At 43.5% G+C, this 17,377-nt stretch overlaps 1 protein-coding gene across 10 annotated transcripts in view; it reads right to left on the bottom strand.

The window, feature by feature from the left end:
• PDE4DIP (phosphodiesterase 4D interacting protein) overlaps positions 1-17,377 on the bottom strand; it is a gene marked incomplete at both ends in the record, with an annotated part of 180,290 nt that overhangs the window by 131,217 nt on the left and 31,696 nt on the right. For 5 of the 10 annotated variants that reach the window (XM_080692736.1, XM_080692737.1, XM_080692739.1 and 2 more), the window contains one exon: positions 15,313-15,372. In XM_080692736.1, coding sequence (XP_080548862.1) covers positions 15,313-15,357 — 45 coding nt within the window. Of the gene's footprint in view, positions 1-15,312; positions 15,454-15,683; positions 15,714-17,377 lie in introns of those variants that run through there. The other 5 variants (XM_080692738.1, XM_080692727.1, XM_080692730.1 and 2 more) reach the window with 3 other exon arrangements.

Below are 17,377 nucleotides of genomic sequence, written 5' to 3'. Positions count from 1 at the left end.
AAAAAAAAAAGACTAGTTGTGTCTATTCTAGATTTGGGTGATAGAAATATTTTGATTGTAAGGTAGTTGTTACAGAGGTATAGCATTTGTAAAAATTCATTAAACCATACACTTAATAAAGTTGACTTAAACAAGAAGATAAAAAGAAAAAAGTGATCAAAGAAATAGTAATATAGTCAAGTGTGAAGGGTGCTCCTAACTAGGGCGCCTCAGCAGAACCAGCACCATGATCTTCACCTTCAGCTTCCAAAACCCCATGTATTATAAGTTATTTGGCCTTGAGTAGTTCATTATAGTAACAGAAAAGGGACTGACAGAGACCTTCTTACCCTGCTCTACTTTTCTTCTCCCCCAAGAGGACTTTTAATTTCCAATATTCTACATATTTTATTCACTTATAATACCCACTGTTCAATGTCTATCTATCCATGATAGAATATAAGTTCCACAAGGGCAGGATGCTTGTCAGTTTGTTAATAGATATATACTCCAAAATCACCTCCAATAGAATCTGGAACATAGTATAAGCTCAATACACGTTTTTTTTTTTTTAATGAAAGAAGCCTAATGGTTAGCTTAAACTAGAATTGACCTATTTTTATCCTCAACAAAGATATATAATAGCTAACTACCAGCTGTCACATACTGAGACTTCATGTACCTAAAATGCATTATTAGATCACCTCTAAGTGTACTCTTCCCAAAGTGAAAAGTCCAATTCCATTACCCTTTTCTTGTTATTGATTGACTAATTGATTTTGTTTGTTTGCTTTTTGGTGCTAGGGGTTGAACCCAGGAGTGTTCTACCTCCCAGCTACACTTCCTGCCCTAATTTAAAATTATGTTGTTGTTTTTGAAACAGGTTCTTGCTAAGTTACTGAGGGTCTCACTAAATTGCTTAGGCTGAATCTTCAATCTTCCTGTCTCAGCCTCTCAAGTCCTGGGATTAAAGACATGTGCCACCATATTCAGCTGATAATTGGGTGTGGGATGGGTACTGGAGATGAAACCTAAGGACATTATACCTCTGAAATACACTCTCATCCTTGTTTTATTTTTATTTTGAAATAAGTTCTTTCTAGGTTGATTAGAATCTCACTACTTGCTGAGGCTGTCCTCAAACCTGAGATCCTCCTGTCTCAGCCTTCTAAGTACTAGGATTACAAGTGTATATTACCATGCCTGGTGTTGATTAATTGAGACAGGATTTTGTTATGTTGCCTTGAATTCCTACCTCAGTCTCCTGAGTAGCTATAAAACATACCATTGCACCTAACTTATAAACTTCATTTTCTAGCATTCCTGAATCCCAGTACTTAGAAGGCTGAGACAGAAGGATCACAGGTTCAAGGACAGCTTCAGCTAGTAGTGAGACTCTCATCAACTTAGCAAGACCCTGTTTCAAAATAAAAATAAAATTGGGCTGGGGGTATAGCTTGGAGTTAGAATGCCCCTGGGTTCAGTCCCCAGTACCCTGTCCCCCAACACACACACACACACACACACAAAAAAAAAAAAAAAAAAAAAAAAAAAAAAAAAACCTACCTTATTTTCTAAATTTTTTTGGTTTGAATAATTTCCTATTTCCTCTGAATTTGTGGGTTCATCCCAGACTTAGCACAAGCCTGACAGGGCAGCATATGGGGAGATGGCCCTGGTTCTATTACATCCCACATAGTGATCTGCGCCTGTTTTCACAAGTGAAAACGAGGTCAATGCTACCTTTTACTGCAGACACTTCAATGAGACAATCCAGCTCTTCCTGCCACAGTCTTGGCAAAAGCCACTATGAAAATGGATATGTTCCTACTAAAGCTCTTTCTTTCTCTTCAGGTCAGTTTTAAGACAATGTGGAGTTATTCACTGAAAAACATCATTTGCATTTGAAAGAAGGACTAACTTTAAATTCTAAAGTATGTGCCAGGGCCCTGATTATTAAGTGCAGAATCAGGCCACATAGCTGCCAGGATACCAGGTACACTGTCGGAAGCTACTGACGGCTGATGGCAAATGTGGTCCTCTGAAGGGTGGAGAAAAGACATCCCCTTGCTAGTGGTATCATATGGTTGCTATCAAATATATGTAAAATGTGTAGGATAGGATCTGGCCCCTGGTAAACACAGAATGGCTTTCTTCCCCAAAAGGAGAAAACACGGGAAGAAAGTTTTTAGCATTTACTTTTCATGTGTGTAAGTGAATTTGGAAGAAGAGAGGATATGGGACAAAGTAGAGAAAACATTAGGGTGGGTGGGGGCAGTACAAATACCAGATGGTGGGCCAAGGCCTCAGTCTAGAAACCTCTCCTGGAGATAAGACATTACAAGAGATAAAAAAAAAAAAATTCTCAGGCTGTTTTCCTCATGATACATTGTCTTCCATTTTTATTTCAAGACCCTTAAGCACTTAGTTAAAGATCCCCGGGGTTTTGAAGAGGTTAAGAGAAGAGAAAGGAATTAGAAAGCGATTGAGGGCCAGATCTGGAAGTGACTGGAGAAAAAGCATAAAGCTCAGCAGGATATGGCTCCCTACATGTACAGGATCTGCCTTTGCCTCTGAGCTCCAGGACCCAGTATCTCTGAGCTCTAGGACCCAGAATCTGAGCTATGGAACTTAGTACCTCTGACCTCCGGGGGCCCAGTGCCTCTGAGCTTGGGGGTGGGGGGGTAGTACCTCTGAGCTCTGGGACCCAGTACCTCTGAGCTCGAGGTGGGGGCAGTACCTCTGAGCTCCAGGGGCCAAATACCTTCACTTGTTTTCAGTGCTGAGAGAGCTGGGCTACAGCTCTGCACCCAGCGGTTCCTGACTCAGGAGCAGAGGGGTGAACTGGACCCTGTTGCCTCCACTGAGCCATGTGGGTCGGCAAGATTGGGTTCACATCTTAGGGACAGACATCTTAGGGAGGCCTGCTGTGGTATGTCAGAGAGGCGGCCACCTGTATGGCTTCTGGAAGGAGAGCTGGGGCTGTCCAAGGACAAGTAACCTGGAAAGATGAGCTCACTTAGGGCTTCCACAAGCCCAGACGCTACCCGTGCAACTCCAGATCGCAGCCTCCCCTGTTTAGAAGAGGCTCCGCTCCCAAGCCCTTTGTGGGCTAAGCCTGTGCACAGAGCCCACTGCTAGCCCTTCTAGGCAGCAGGCCTTCCACAAGGCCCGCAGGTAAAAAACTGGCCTTACAAGGCAACCTGGGCCTTCCATGCCCCCACACCTCTTCAAGCCAAGTTTCCAAAGAGCAGAAATGGTAACTGCCCAGTGTGCCCAAAGTCACTTCTAAAGTGACATGGCAAAAAGCCACCTGTTACTTAGCTCTCCCCAGAACACCACGTACCGAGCCTGTCTCTGGGAGTGTGGGTGGATTAGCTGCCGTTCACCAAGATGGGGTGGGTCCCCTTCCACTCTGCCCTGCTGGCGTCTTCCCTGTGCAATTAGATTCGCTGAGATAAGGTGGTTAAGGCCAGAGGAAAATAAAATGTCCACAGCAGACTTTGAAAACAGGTGAATAAAACCCCAGGGGAGGGGCTGTACAGGCTGAAGAACTAAACATGTTCTTTTGGCAACAGGCAGAGTGCAGAATCACTCCCCTGTGACTTACTCTAGCTCCTGCTCGTGCATTCTGTCTTAACAGAATGAAAACTGACCACTCCCCAGCAGGCACATTTCTTGAATTTTCCTGGGAGACCAACAAGGTTACTGTAAGCCTGGACTTAGAGATGAACAGGTTAGTTAGGTTTCCTCTGGACCTGCCTCCGTTTCTTTATATTTATTATTATTATTACCATCATCGTTTTATTATTATTATTATTATTATTATTATTATTATTATTATTATTTGTACTAGGGTTAGAAGCATTCCACCTCTGAGCTATACATCCAGCCCTTTTTTTTGTGTGTGTGGTACTAGGGGTGGAACCCAGAGGCTTTCTACCTCCGGGCTATACTCCCAGACTCATTTTATATTTTATTTGGAAACAGGGTCTCACTAAGTTGCTGAGAGCCTCACTAAGTAGCTGAGGCTGGCTTCGAACCTGTGCGTTCCTCCTGTCTCAGCCTCCCAAATGTAGGGATTACAAGCGTGCACCACCACGCCAGGCCACCCAGCCCTCTTCTTAATTTTTTATTTTGAAACAGGATCTTGTTAAGTTGCTGAGGGTCTCACTATATTGCTGAAGCTGGCCTTGGACCTGAGATCCTCCTGTCTCAGCCTCCCAAATTTTGGGATTGCAGGCTTGTGCCACCATGCTTGGCTATTTTCCTTATCTTTAAAATGAAGGGTTGATTCATTAGAGGAAGTTATATACATGATATATAGCAATCCTCGGTACTATTTTTGTAACTTTGCTGTAAGCTATATCTAAAGTTATATTAAAATTAATAGTTTTCTTAAAAAGTAAAGGGATTATAGAGATTTTTGAGATCCTATCTAGATCCCAACCTTATTGGATTACTACCTGCTTTTCAGAAAGAAAATTGTTCAGCCAACCTTGTTGCTTCTACCACCCCCTTATTTTTATTCCATGCCCCCTGACTGCACCTGGCGCTGCTCCTGCCTCCTGGATCATTTCAGTATCTCCTGCCCCAGGGGGTGGCATCTCTGACTTTGGGAATCTATGCTGAGTTCATATAGTGATTCTATGTTCTTCTTTATCTCCTTTTAGGTGAATGTAAATCTCTTTCCAGATATTCAAACATATCAAAGCAGAATTTTGCGTCTCTTTTTCTACCCCAGACAAGATAATGCTTAGCACAAATCCATTTTCTGCTTTTAACATAGTCTGGGCAAAACTTGAATTTTCCAAAGCCACATTAAAACACCATGTCCGCACCCATTTTGTGTCTGTGAACCAGTAAATTCATCCAGTGGGAGAGAGCTGTTTTCTGGCAGCCCATGCTTACATGATCTTAGCTCTTCCCTAGTAACTGTGCTAATTATAACTCCAGCTACCTGGCAACAGCAAGATCTCCCTGACATTAGCTGGCAGTTCTAAAGTCATCTCAGCTCTGTCCTGCTGGCATCTCCCATTCTGGGAAGCCATCAGCGAAGGTGACAGACTGGCTCAGGGAAAACAACTGCCTGTGTGAGGTGACAGCACCCAAAGAGTCTGCCCAGGGTCACAGAGCTTCAGAGTGGGATGGGATGTTAGTGTTGATGCTGGTGTGGCCCACTCATTTTAAGCACAGAAAAAGTCAGGCATGGTGGTAATCCAAGTGCTTGGGAGGCTGAAGGAGGAGGATCACAGGCTCTTGGCCAGCCTCAGGGACTTAATGAACCGTATTATTATTATTATTATTATTATTTTTTTTTTTTTTTTTGGTGGTACTGGGGGTGGAACCCAGAGGCTTTCTACCTCTGGGCTATGCTCCCAGACCTATTTTATATTTTAATTGGAAACAGGGTCTCACTAAGTTGCTGAAAGCCTCACTAAGTAGCTGAGGCTGGCTTCGAACCTGTGCGATCCTCCTGTCCCAGCCTCCCAAGCATAGGGATTACAAGCATGCGCCACCACACCCGGCTGAACCCTATTATTTTTTTAAAAAATTAATTGATTAAAAAAACAGGGCTGGGGGTATAGCTTAGAGTTAGAATGTTCCTGAGTTCAATCCCCAGCAACACAACACACACACACACACACACACACACACACACACACACACAGAATCAGAGACCCACAAAACTGTCTTCTGTGTATCTTTCAATTCTCTCATCCCAGTCACCGATATTTAGTAATCTTTTATATTTAATAGTCTACAGATATTTTACCTCGTAAATATTTTAAAGATCAGCTTCCTCTATCTATTCCCAATGCCACTCCTCACCTTTTCCTTCTGACCTCCTGCCTTCCTTCCTTATCTCCTTGAATCCATCTTTTCCAACCCTTCAGAGGAATCTAGCCTGTTCCCTGCTGCTAAAACCCATCAGTGGCTCCCTAAAAGGATAAAGTCTATACTCTTTAAAATAGTTAAGAAGATTGTGCCCTGTACACACTTCAGCCTCATTCTATGCCTAGTACTTAAATTCATAAAACCATATAATTCTGTGCACATATGTGAGGTTTCTTGTCTCTACCCCCTCCCTCTACCTAAGTATCCCCTGACCAACTAGTGTTGACTCTCTTTTGAAGACAAAGCTTAGGGGTCATCTGAGTTTTCCTTCCATCTCCTCTATTCATTTGGGATGGAGATGCCTCTTTTGAGTTCCCTCATACTTTAGACATGTCCTTATTCTGCCTTTACCATGCTCTCCCACTGTTTTACTCATCTCTGAAGTCTCAACTCCCAGCCTAGTACAAGGACTAGATTAGGTACCAATGGATGCTTATTAGTGAATGGGTAAGTCCAAATCTGTCCTTGACTGGTCCCTTCTACCTTTCCAGTCTCAACACCTCTACAAGCCCTTGTCTCTCTCTTTATTAGGTTTCTCTCTTCTACACCATACACATTTTCTTAAAGTATACGTGAGAAAAACATAGAATAAAAAATTTAGCAACTAATTAAGGCATCTGGTGGTAAAAGGGAACTCTTCTAAACACAAGAAGTTAACTCTAAACCAGTGTAGACAATAATGGAGATGGTACACACTCCTTAGCATGTGTCCCCAGCTATGCAGGAGAGGAAGAATGATCCTTTGCATTTATTTAATATCTCACACAGTGTGGCATGTTTACATATGGAGAAGAGAGTGAGCCAAGAATTGATGCTCTTAAGTTAGGAAACTCAAGCTCACAGAAGTTAAGTGACTTGGCCCAAGTGATTCATGTAGCTAAGAGAAGGTAGGTTAAGAATTCAGGTGTCCTTATTGAGTCTAAAATTTGCCTGTCTACATTTTTATATCCTCCAAGATATTCATGCTTCTCCAATACTTTTTCATAGGTTCAAAGTTAAGCCTCCTAAGTCTTATAGTTTGATGGAGTTCTTGAACTTCTCAACTTTTGAGTGCTTAGCACAGTAATTCTTCAGTCTAGGACTAAAGAAAATCAGTCAGTGGTTTGTGATTTTAGTGATTTATGACAGTGATGCCACAATACTGGCAAACATTTGTTGAGGTCTTCCTATGATAGGCATTGGGCCACATTCAACTAATTGGCTCATTTAATATTCCCCAGCCTCTGTGAAACAGGTGCTATTACTACACCCACATCAGCTCAGAGAAGTTATAATATAGTCATGTGTTGCTTAGTCACAGGAGTGCATTCTGCGAATGTGCCATTCAGCAAGGTCACAACTATCACTACTACAACATAGGTGGAATAACCTACAACTCACCTGTGTCACCTATAGAGTGGGTGACTGTGATGGACACTGAAGACAGTCCGAATTCAGGAATAGTATTTGTTTAAATAAACTGAAAAGATACAGTAAAAATACAGTATCAAAGATTTTAAAAAATGGCACACCTGTACAAGGCAGTTACCAAGAATGGAGCTTGGAGGACTGGAAGTTGCTTAGGGTGAGTCAGTGAGTGACAGACTGAGTGTATAGGAAGCCCCAGGACACCACTACCCACCGCCATATGCATAATAAACACTGCACACTTAGGCCGCACTAAGTTTATTATTTGAAACTCTTTCTTTCATAGCAAGCTAGCTTATTGCAGCTTTTTTACTCTAGAAATGTTTTAAACTTTATGAGTCTTGTTTTATAACAAAACACACACATCGCATAGCTGAATATAAATATTTTTCTTTATACCCTTACTCTATAAATTTTTCCTATTTTTAATTTTTTTCTTTTACTTGCTAAACTGTTTTGTAAAAAACGAGGACAGTAAAGGACAGGCACACAACAGCCTAGGCTTAACTGGGGTCAGGATCAGATCATCAGTACCACTGTCTCCACTTCTACATCTTGTCCCACTGAAAAGTCTTTAGGGGCAGTAATACCCACAGGGCTGTCATCTCCTATTATTACAATGCCGCTGCGTGTGTGTGTGTGTGTGTGTGTGTGTGTGTCTGTCTGTGTGTGTCTGTCTGTGTGTGTCTGTGTTTTATTGGAGGATTAAACTCAGGGACATTCTACCTCTGAGCTACACCCCCTGACCTATTTTCCTTTTATTTGGAAACAGGGTCTTGATAAGTTGATAAGAGTCTCACTACTTGCTGAGGCTGTTCTCAAACCTGCACTTCTCCTGTATCCCAAGTACTGGGATTATAAATGTGCTCCACCATGCCCGATGCTATTTTATACATACATACATACATACATATATATATATATGTATATATATATATATATATGTGTGTGTGTGTGTGTGTGTGTGTGTGTGTGTGTGTGTGTATACTTTAAAATACTGATAAGCCAGGTAGGTGACAAACACTATCATTCCAGTACTTGGAAGGTTGTGACAGGAGGTTTGCAGGTTTAAGGCCAGCCTCAGCAACTTAGTACGACCTGTTAAAAAACAAAACAAAACAAAAAACAACTAAAAACTAGCCAGGCATGGTGGCCCACACTAGTAATCCCAACATTCGGGAAGCGGAGACCGGAGGATTGTGGTTCACAGACAGCTTCAGCTACTTAGCAAGGCCCTTTGCAACTTAGTAAAACACTGTATCAGAAATAAAAAACACTAAAAAATAGGGGTGGGGGTGTAGCTTAGAAGTACAATGTCCCTGGATTCCATCCCCAGTACTGAAAAAAAAAATTAGAAAGTAAAGAGCTGGAGGTGTAGTTTGGAGGTAGAGCACCCCTGGGTTCAATCCTCAGTAATAAAATAAATGAATAAATACTGATAAAAAGTATAGTGCAGTAAATACATAAACCAGTAACATAGTCACTTGTCATCACAATCAGTTATCACATACTGTATGTAATTGTATATGCTGTACTTTTATGCTAGTCAATAGGAACTTTTCAGCTCCATTATAATCTTAGGGGACCACCATCATAATGTAGTCCTTTGCTGACCAAAACTTCAGTAGGTGACACACAGCTGTGTTTACCCAAGTTAAAACAGGTAGTGAGTGTTAGGAACAAGATTCCCTGCCACGTCTGCTGGGCTCATAGCTCACAACTACTAGGCACAGTGTAGCAGAAAAATAGAAGCAATGATAATTTGGTAAGCAAGTAAAATGATCGGCTGTCCAACACAGCTATAGACATACACTATGTACAGAGCTTAAAGATTGCTCAGAAAAAGGACCATCCAATCTCAAAGATAAGAAAACCACACAAATTTTAACCTTAAAGAAGTTGGGCAGTCTAAGGTTTATAAAACAATAGAACACCACCAGTCATGGTAGCACACATCTGTAATCCCAGTATCTGGGAAGCCGAAACAGGAGTATGGAAAGTTCAAGGCCAGCACATGGTAGCTTAGTGAGACCCTATTTCAAATAAAAAAAAAAAAATAGGGCTGGAGGTGTAGTTCAGAGGTAAAACTTGCCAATAACATTCACACACACACACATACACACACACACACACACACACACACACACACACCCCTCTCTCAACTCCTATCTAAAGGTCATTTAATCTTCTGACATCAGTCATATATTTAAACACTGACTCTATCTCATAGGTTCCAGAGTGGTGATACCATCCCCCAGAAGGTGATGAGACAAAATACAGATACATAAAAGAAGACAAATTTATCAATGCATTTTGTATTTATTCACATATATAGAAGGTAGATTTCCAAGGAGAAGGATGGTTGAGTAATTTTCTTTTCTTTTCTTTTTCCTAAAAAGGGGGTAGTAAGTCAAAATAAGTTTGGGAATGTACATGATCTGGTCTAGGATGCCAGCATTCCATTTCTCTTGACATTTCTGTTATCAGGTCTGGGCCTGTCACGTTTTCAGTTCCATTCTTAGAACAGAACCTTAAATCTCTTCAAAAGCAACCTTGGAGCCGGGCGTGGTGGCGCACGCTTGTAATCCCAGCATTTGGGAGGCTGAGACAGGAGGATCATGGTACGTGGACAATCTCAGCCCTTTGCAACTCAGTGAGACTCTGTTTCAAAATGAAGAATAAAAAACGGCTGGGGGTGTTGCTTGGAAGCAGAATGCCCCTGGGTTGGTTCCATCCCCAGTACTGGAAAAAAAAAAAAAGCAACCTTGGGTAAGAAATTCTGGTACAGGACGTTGTTTGTGTAAATTGAACTAGCAAATAATCATGTGGAGCCAAAGAGATTGGAAGGTGACTTTGTGTGCAGTTTGGAGATGGGGTATTGACCACACAGCAGGGGATTTCATAAATTCCAGGGTCCAGCTGCTTCTAGCAGTGGCACACTCAGCTAACATGAGAAGATGAGGGATTAGGTAATAACAACGAGGAAGTCAGCCAAGTTGCCACCCAGAAATTACTTACCACAGCAGCTGCAGTCCAGAAATGCTAACAAACCACCTCCCTAGGAATGGACCATGATCAGCTGCGGGCCACGGGTGGACTCTTCTCTCTCCTCTGCTCTAGAATTGAGAGCTATATGTCCTACAAGGATTGCTCCTTAGCTTGCTTTATATTCAAAATTCTCTTCAAACGAAACACCCAAACTGAAGAAACAATTACTACTTGCTACTAAGAGGGACAGTGGGACCTAACCTTACAGGTATATGCCTCAGTTTACCTGTACTGAGGAGGAGCAGACTTCTTATAAAACAAAGTATCATTAATATTTATAAAACTTGAAGCTTCAAGTATAGTTTGTTTGTTTATTAATTTATTTATTGTGATACTCAGGATGGAAATCAGGGGCATTCTACCTCCAAGCTACACTCCTCAGCTCCATTTTATTCTTAATTTTGAAATAGGGTCTCACTGAATTGCAGAGGGCCTCACTAAGTTGCTGAGGCTGACTGCGAACCTGTGATCCTCCTGTCTCAGCCTCCCAAGTACTACAAGTGTGCACCACCATGCGAGGCTGAGATAGTTAACTTTAAACACTCACCAGAAAAGTAGCCAATCTCAAAGAACCAAATTTTATGCATGTTATAATATTATTTTATCAATAATATTTTTTCTTAATTTTCTGAACAGCCTAAAAGAGAGAAACCCATATAAGTTCCTTTATGCTGACTTGATTTGCAGATGATGTGCTGAGGTTTTTATAAAACTCTTTTTGACAACTTCTTTTCCAGTTAAAAGCCTGTGTAGCTTCATTTACAATTAGGAATTGTATCCATTTTAGTCTTTCTCTCAACTGACAAGGAAAGACCTGTGCCTTGCAAAGAGAAAAACAGCACTCTTTCTTCTCTCCTCCTCCCAAAGTTTTCCTAAAGTTATTATGGTGGGATACCTGACTGTCTCTCACTAAGCCTACTGGCCATTCTTAAGTACCAGTATTTCAACAAAAACAGTGAAATAATCACTATTCACAATAGGCTTGTATGACTTATGTTTCATAAGCATTGGTTTTCTTTAAGTAATGACACATACAGCACTGAAAATTTTGCAGACTCCAACTCAGTTGGGTGTGCTTTAATGTTTTTACAATATTTATGTTTAGGGAACTGTCCTTCTAAGCCAGGCATGGTGGTGCACGCTTGTAATGCCAGTACTTGGGAGGCTGAGACAGGAGGATCACAGAGGTTCAAAGCCAGCCCAGCTACTTAGTGAGGCTCTCAGTAACTTAGTGAGACCCTGTTTTCAAATAAAAATATAAAATAGGTCTGGGAGTATAGCTCAGAGCTAGAAAGCCCCTGGCTTCTATCCCCAGTACCACCAAAACAACAACAACAAAAAACTCAAGCTAAGTTTGGTAACTGTACTGGGCTCCACATTCTCATTTTCATCTGAAAACCTGGCTCACCACGTGATGCTGGACATGTTACCCTCTGTGCCCCTTCACCATCATTGCTGAGAATTCATCTTCCTAACCTTATGGGATCATGATGTAACTAACAGGCATGAACACAGATGCATTTATATAAATGCATGCTGCTGATGTTATAGAGTTAAGCCTCTACTTCACTTTTAATTATAATGACTTCTGTAATTATATAACTACTACCCTCTCATATAAGCATGAAGCTATTATGTTTACAAATTGCTTTAATACAAAGGTTGACTTCATCTTTATGGCTGCTATTTATTCATAACACAAATAATTTTCAGTGCCTGTGGCATTATTCATTTTTCTTAAAATTTTTTTTTTTTTTGCAATACTGGGGATGGAACCCAGGAGCTTTCTACCTCTGAGCTACACCCCCAGCCTTATTTTTTTAATTCTTTATTTAGAAACAGGGTCTCACTGAGTTGCAAAGGGCCTCACTAAGTAGCTGAGGCTGACTGCGAACCCAAATCCTCCTGTCTCGGCCTCCTCAATGCTGGGATTACAAGCGTGCACCACCACGCCCAGCTCCTGTGGCATTATTCTTAATGTTGGTTCTATTGAGGATGGAACCGGCTCAAAGAAGTTAAGTAGCTTGCCTTTGTTCTTCTGTCATCCAAGGCTCCTAATCCTTGGTCCTTCCATCAAAACAGAACTTTTGTTTTTCTTTTTGTTTTGTTTGTTTGTTTTTTGTACTGATGATAGAACCCAAGGCATTCTACCTTTGAGCTATTCCCATCCCTATTTTATTTTATTTTTTAATTTAGAAACTGGGCCCTCACTAAGTTGCAGAGGGCCTCACTAAGTTGCTGAGACCAGCTGCAAACCTGTGATCTTCCTGTCTCAGCCTCCCAAGTACTGGATTACAGGAGTGTGCCACCATGCCTGGCTAAAATACAATGTTTTTGTTTTTTTGGTGGAACTGGGGATGGAACCCAGGGGCCTTCTACATCTGGGCTACACTCCCAGACCTATTTTATATTTTATTTGGAAACGGGGTTTCTTAAGCCAGCTGAGGCTGGCTTTGAACCTGGGCGATCCTCCTGTCTCAGCCTCCCAAGCACGGGGATTACAAGAGTGCGTCACCATGCCCGACCAACAATGACTTTTTTTTTTTTTTGGTGGTACTGGGGTTCCTGGAAGCCCTTCTACCTCTGGGCTACAATCCCAGACCTATTTTTACATTTTTATTTGGAAACAGGGTCTCCTAAGCCAGCGTGCGCGGCTGGCTTCGAACCTGCGCGATCCTCCTGTCTCTGCCTCCCAAGCGTGGGGATTACAAGCGTGCGCCACAACGCCCGGCATCAATGACTTTTTTTTAATCAGTTGCTTAGCACTACATTAGTATAATAGACTAATTTTAACTCTGATGTTAATAATTGAAAATGGTTTTCTATGTTCTGCTTCTCAAATAAAGAAAGTACTTCACCCAGGGATGTAAGTGCTTTTCGTTGTTGATGGTGGTGATGATGGTAGTAGAGATGGAACCCAGGGGCGTTCTACCCCTGAGCTATACCCCCAGCTTTTTCATTTTGAAACGGTCTCCCTAAGTTGCTAAGATCTTACTAAATTGTGAAGGCTGGCCTTACAGCAGGGCTCCTCTTGTCTCAGCTTCCCAAGTACTGGGATTACAGGCATGTGAACCAGTCGTAGTCAAATAAGAGTAATGTGACAGAAAGACTGAACAAAGATTTTGTGAGATGGGGAAGGAGAGCACACCACAGTTGAGGTCACTCAGATCATATGACCCAGTAGTTGCCTGGCCACTCTGCTCACACTTAAGACAATGGAGAGATGAGGCCATACCTACCTCCCCCATGAGACCCAGAGGCAAAAGTGTAGTGGAGCGGAAGGGTTGTCACTGCAACATGAAAAAGGAGCTGTGGCTCACTTCCCCCACACCGTACACAGCACCTATAATTTCATCCATCATCCTTCTCCAGGAGGGAATGGTGCCCTCCCACATCCCACCCAAAGAACTACCTGAAGACCTCCCCTTCTGCTAGCACAGAGCATAGAGTGAGACCACTTGTTTCTAATGGCCATTTATTATAAGCTAAAAGAAAGTCCTTTTTCTCTGATTACCTAGACAATGGCTCCTCTGCCTTTGGGTTAATGGGAAAACTTCCTCCCTCTGCAGAGTGAATAAATCCTCTTGCTATTCCAACCCCGAGGCAAATACTCACACTTAGCCTCCATGTATCTCTGAGTCACCATCTCTCCTGGACTTTTTCTAGCACCACAGAAAAGGCAAAAGGTGAGCCAGGGCCCATTTCAGGAAAATTCAGATTAAAACATGGTGACACATGAAAGACAGGAAATGGGACGAAATCCCCCCAGATTTAGCCATTCATATTAACTGAATATACCAAATAATCATTTAAGTCTCATAGACATCAGCTCTTCCTGGGACCCAAGATGTTATGTAGCAGCTTCTAACACATCCCAGCCTTCTGGATAGGATGGGGCACAAAATACAAAATGGCAATGTTTATACAGTCTGCTGTCATGAACAGTTAGAGGCTTATGATGTCTGGTGAAGTCAGAGGCCCCAGGTTCCTCAGGCCACTTCAGACCTACTTGCCAGCACGAGCGGGCCTGAGCAAATCAATGCTGTGGTGGCCAGGTAGGAAGCTCGATCCTGTCACCCTTCACCCAAGTCCTCTAACCAAGGTGCTGTCTCATCTTAGCCTCAGCTCAGCCAACACACTCTGACCATCAATCAAAACAGCCCTGCCTGCCAAGGGAAGCTGCCATTGCTTCCCACCCCAACCTGGAGCAACCCCCTGTCCCACAACTACCCTCCACTTCATCCTTAAATGGACTATTTTGAGGGCTAAAATTGTCCCAACTTGTCTCAAAAACTCAGCCACCTAACCATCTTCAAACACAAACAGGAATTTCCCAAGGAAAGAATCCCCCTCAGGCCCTGCCCTTTCCTGAGCCACACATCCTCTGGGCCACTGATCCACAGTTCCCAGGGCCTTTCTACAGCAGAATGTGCGGCCTGTGTGCCACCACCAGAGTCACCGCCCCCAGCAGATTTAAAAATGCCCATTTTCATATTTCCTGCTCCCCTGACCAAATCAGGTTCCCTATAGTGAAGCATGGAATCGACATTTTAAAATAGCCCCCTCTTCAAAAAAACTTTTATTAGTGCGTTGCAACCACATATCAGGTTCAATAGGACACAAACGCACATGCCCACAGCTCTTGGTGTCTTTTCCTCTGCATTCCACCCCGTCCCCCCAGGCATGCCAACAGAAACCAGGAGGTTTTATGCATTGCCAAAGCATTGTGTGGACTGTCCCCTCCTTGACGCTCTTATTTCCCCTCTCCAGCTCCTTCCCCTAAACTCTTTCCACCTTTCTACTGGTTTCTCTCCACATTTATCCAAAGTCCCTTGTGGAGGAAAGCAGAAAACAGACAGGAGAGGTGGCACGGGCTTGTCCAAGGTCACAGGGCCTTTAGGTGACCCAGTGTGGCCTGCACCCTGCCTCTCGCTGGCCAGCCCTGGCACAGCGACAGGTGTCCTGGCCAGCCCCACTCACCCGCTTGTAGACATCCTCGCGGCTGGCCTCATACTTCTGTTGCATATGCTCCTCCAGGAAGTAGATGCGCAGCTTCAGGCTGAAATTCTCCTTCTTCAGGTCATTGAGGTGCTGGGACAGAGTGCGATATCCATTAGACATGGTGGGCCGCCCATGGGGAGGAGCATGCCCGTTCGCCCCTCACCCCAGGACCACGGAGCAGCTGCACCGCGGCCTGAAGCTGCAGGGCCAGGGCCGGGAGGGGAGCTGTGGACCAGGGGCCGGCCGGCCGGGGTTAGGGCGACATGGCCTGTCAAGGGCTGCGCTGTCTTGGAGCGCTGGGCGGGCTGGCTGCTCTGGGCGCTGGTGAGCTGCGCACTTTCCTTTTTTACCTCAGGGAGATATTTGCGGAATCCCTGACAGAGAAACAGGCTGTGTGAACTCAGACACAAGTGGTGTAACCTGACTCCTCCCTGAGTCTGGCCGTCCCCCTCCCCAAGCCGGCAGTTCACAGTTTTTCCCAGAAGCCAGGGGCGCTTCCAGGAAGTGGGGAGGGGGGTGACCCAGGGTGGCAGAGGGTTACAAAGAAGAGAAGGAACTGAAGGAGTGCAGAGTGGGCGCTTCCAGGAAGTGGGAAGGGGTGTGTTTAAGAGCCTGGTGGCTGATCCGGACAAAAATAAACAGCTGGGCATGGTGGCGCACGCTTGTAATCCCAGCATTTGGGAGGCTGAGACTGGAGGATCACAGTTCACAGACAGCCTCAGCTACTTAGTGAGGTTCTCTGCAACTTAGTGAGACCCGGTTTCAAAATAATGAATTAAAAAAATTAGCTCGGAGGTCAAATGCCTCTAGGTTCCATCCCCAGACCCCACCCCCCAAAAAAAAAATTAGGGCTGGCAGTGTAGCTCGGAGTACAATGCCCTTGGGTTCCATCCTCAATACCACTAAAATAAATAAATACATAAACAAATAAATAAAAATCCCCACCCAAAGCTGGGTGGCCAGAGCAAGAAATAATGTTATTATGGAGAAGAGCACACAGAATGGCCCTTAGGAAGGTGACCACATGTCAAATACCCTCTTTCTTCTGGTAGAAGGGGAAAGGGAAGGGGGCACTAGGGATTGATACCAACCCAGGGGCACACTACCACTAGGCTACATTCCCAGATTACAGGCAAGTGTGTGTGTGTGTGTGTGTGTGTGTGTGTGTGTGTGTGTGTGTTACTGAAGATTGAAGGAATGAGCATTCTACCTTCAAGCTGTACCCACAGCCCTTTTTTTTTTTGTTTTGTTTTTTATTTTTGAAACAAAGTCTTGCTAAATTGCTGAGACTGGCCCCTAAACTTTGATCCTCCTACTTTGAGCCTTCCAAGTAACGATGGGAACCAGGGAAGTCTCTAATTCTTGTGGGTGATGTGGAGCTCATCTCTGGATCTGTTCCTTCCAGTCTTCCTCCTGGTTCTCAGTTCCTCATGGCCTTTATTTCCATGATCCTCCTCCCCATACATGGAACTGCCCCCAAAGAAAAGAGCCCCAGCCTTATTTCTTGTTCTAGCTGAGTAGAATCTTCACGAATAGCTTATTATAAGTTACAGGAACTCATAGGGAGGGAAGGTCAAGGCTTCTCCCTCCAGGGAAGAGAGGACAGGAGAAGAGAATGTGGGAAGGCAGAGAGGGAGAGAGGGAAGGAGCTGGCATCCTGGAGCCCAGAGATTTCAGCCAGCCACTGGTTCTTAACTCGGGCAACTGCCAAGTGGAGCCAGGCACTCATCACCAGATCCTGCTCCTAAGGCGATTTAAGATCCTTGAGTGACAGCTGCAACATCACCAGGAAGTGCTATTTATACCACATCACAAGGGCCATTGAAGGTGACTGGGAGACAACACCAGAACCAGAAACCAAATACAAGTTCTTGGCTTAGTAATACTAGTAGTTTGGAAAATAGTTAAATTAACAGCGAAGGTAAAAGAAAGTTAACAAGTTTATACCTAATTCAAGCTCTCACTTCTTCCCCAATCTACCTTCTTTCTGTTTTTCCAATTCTTTCTCAAGCCTTCATAATGATCCCAGTCTTCACCCTACAGA

Source organism: Muscardinus avellanarius (genome assembly GCF_963383645.1).
Source record: "Muscardinus avellanarius genome assembly, chromosome: 3".
Classification (NCBI taxonomy): Eukaryota; Metazoa; Chordata; class Mammalia; order Rodentia; family Gliridae; genus Muscardinus; species Muscardinus avellanarius.
Note: the sequence above shows the minus strand (reverse complement) of the source record. Positions and strands in the feature narration are given on the sequence as shown.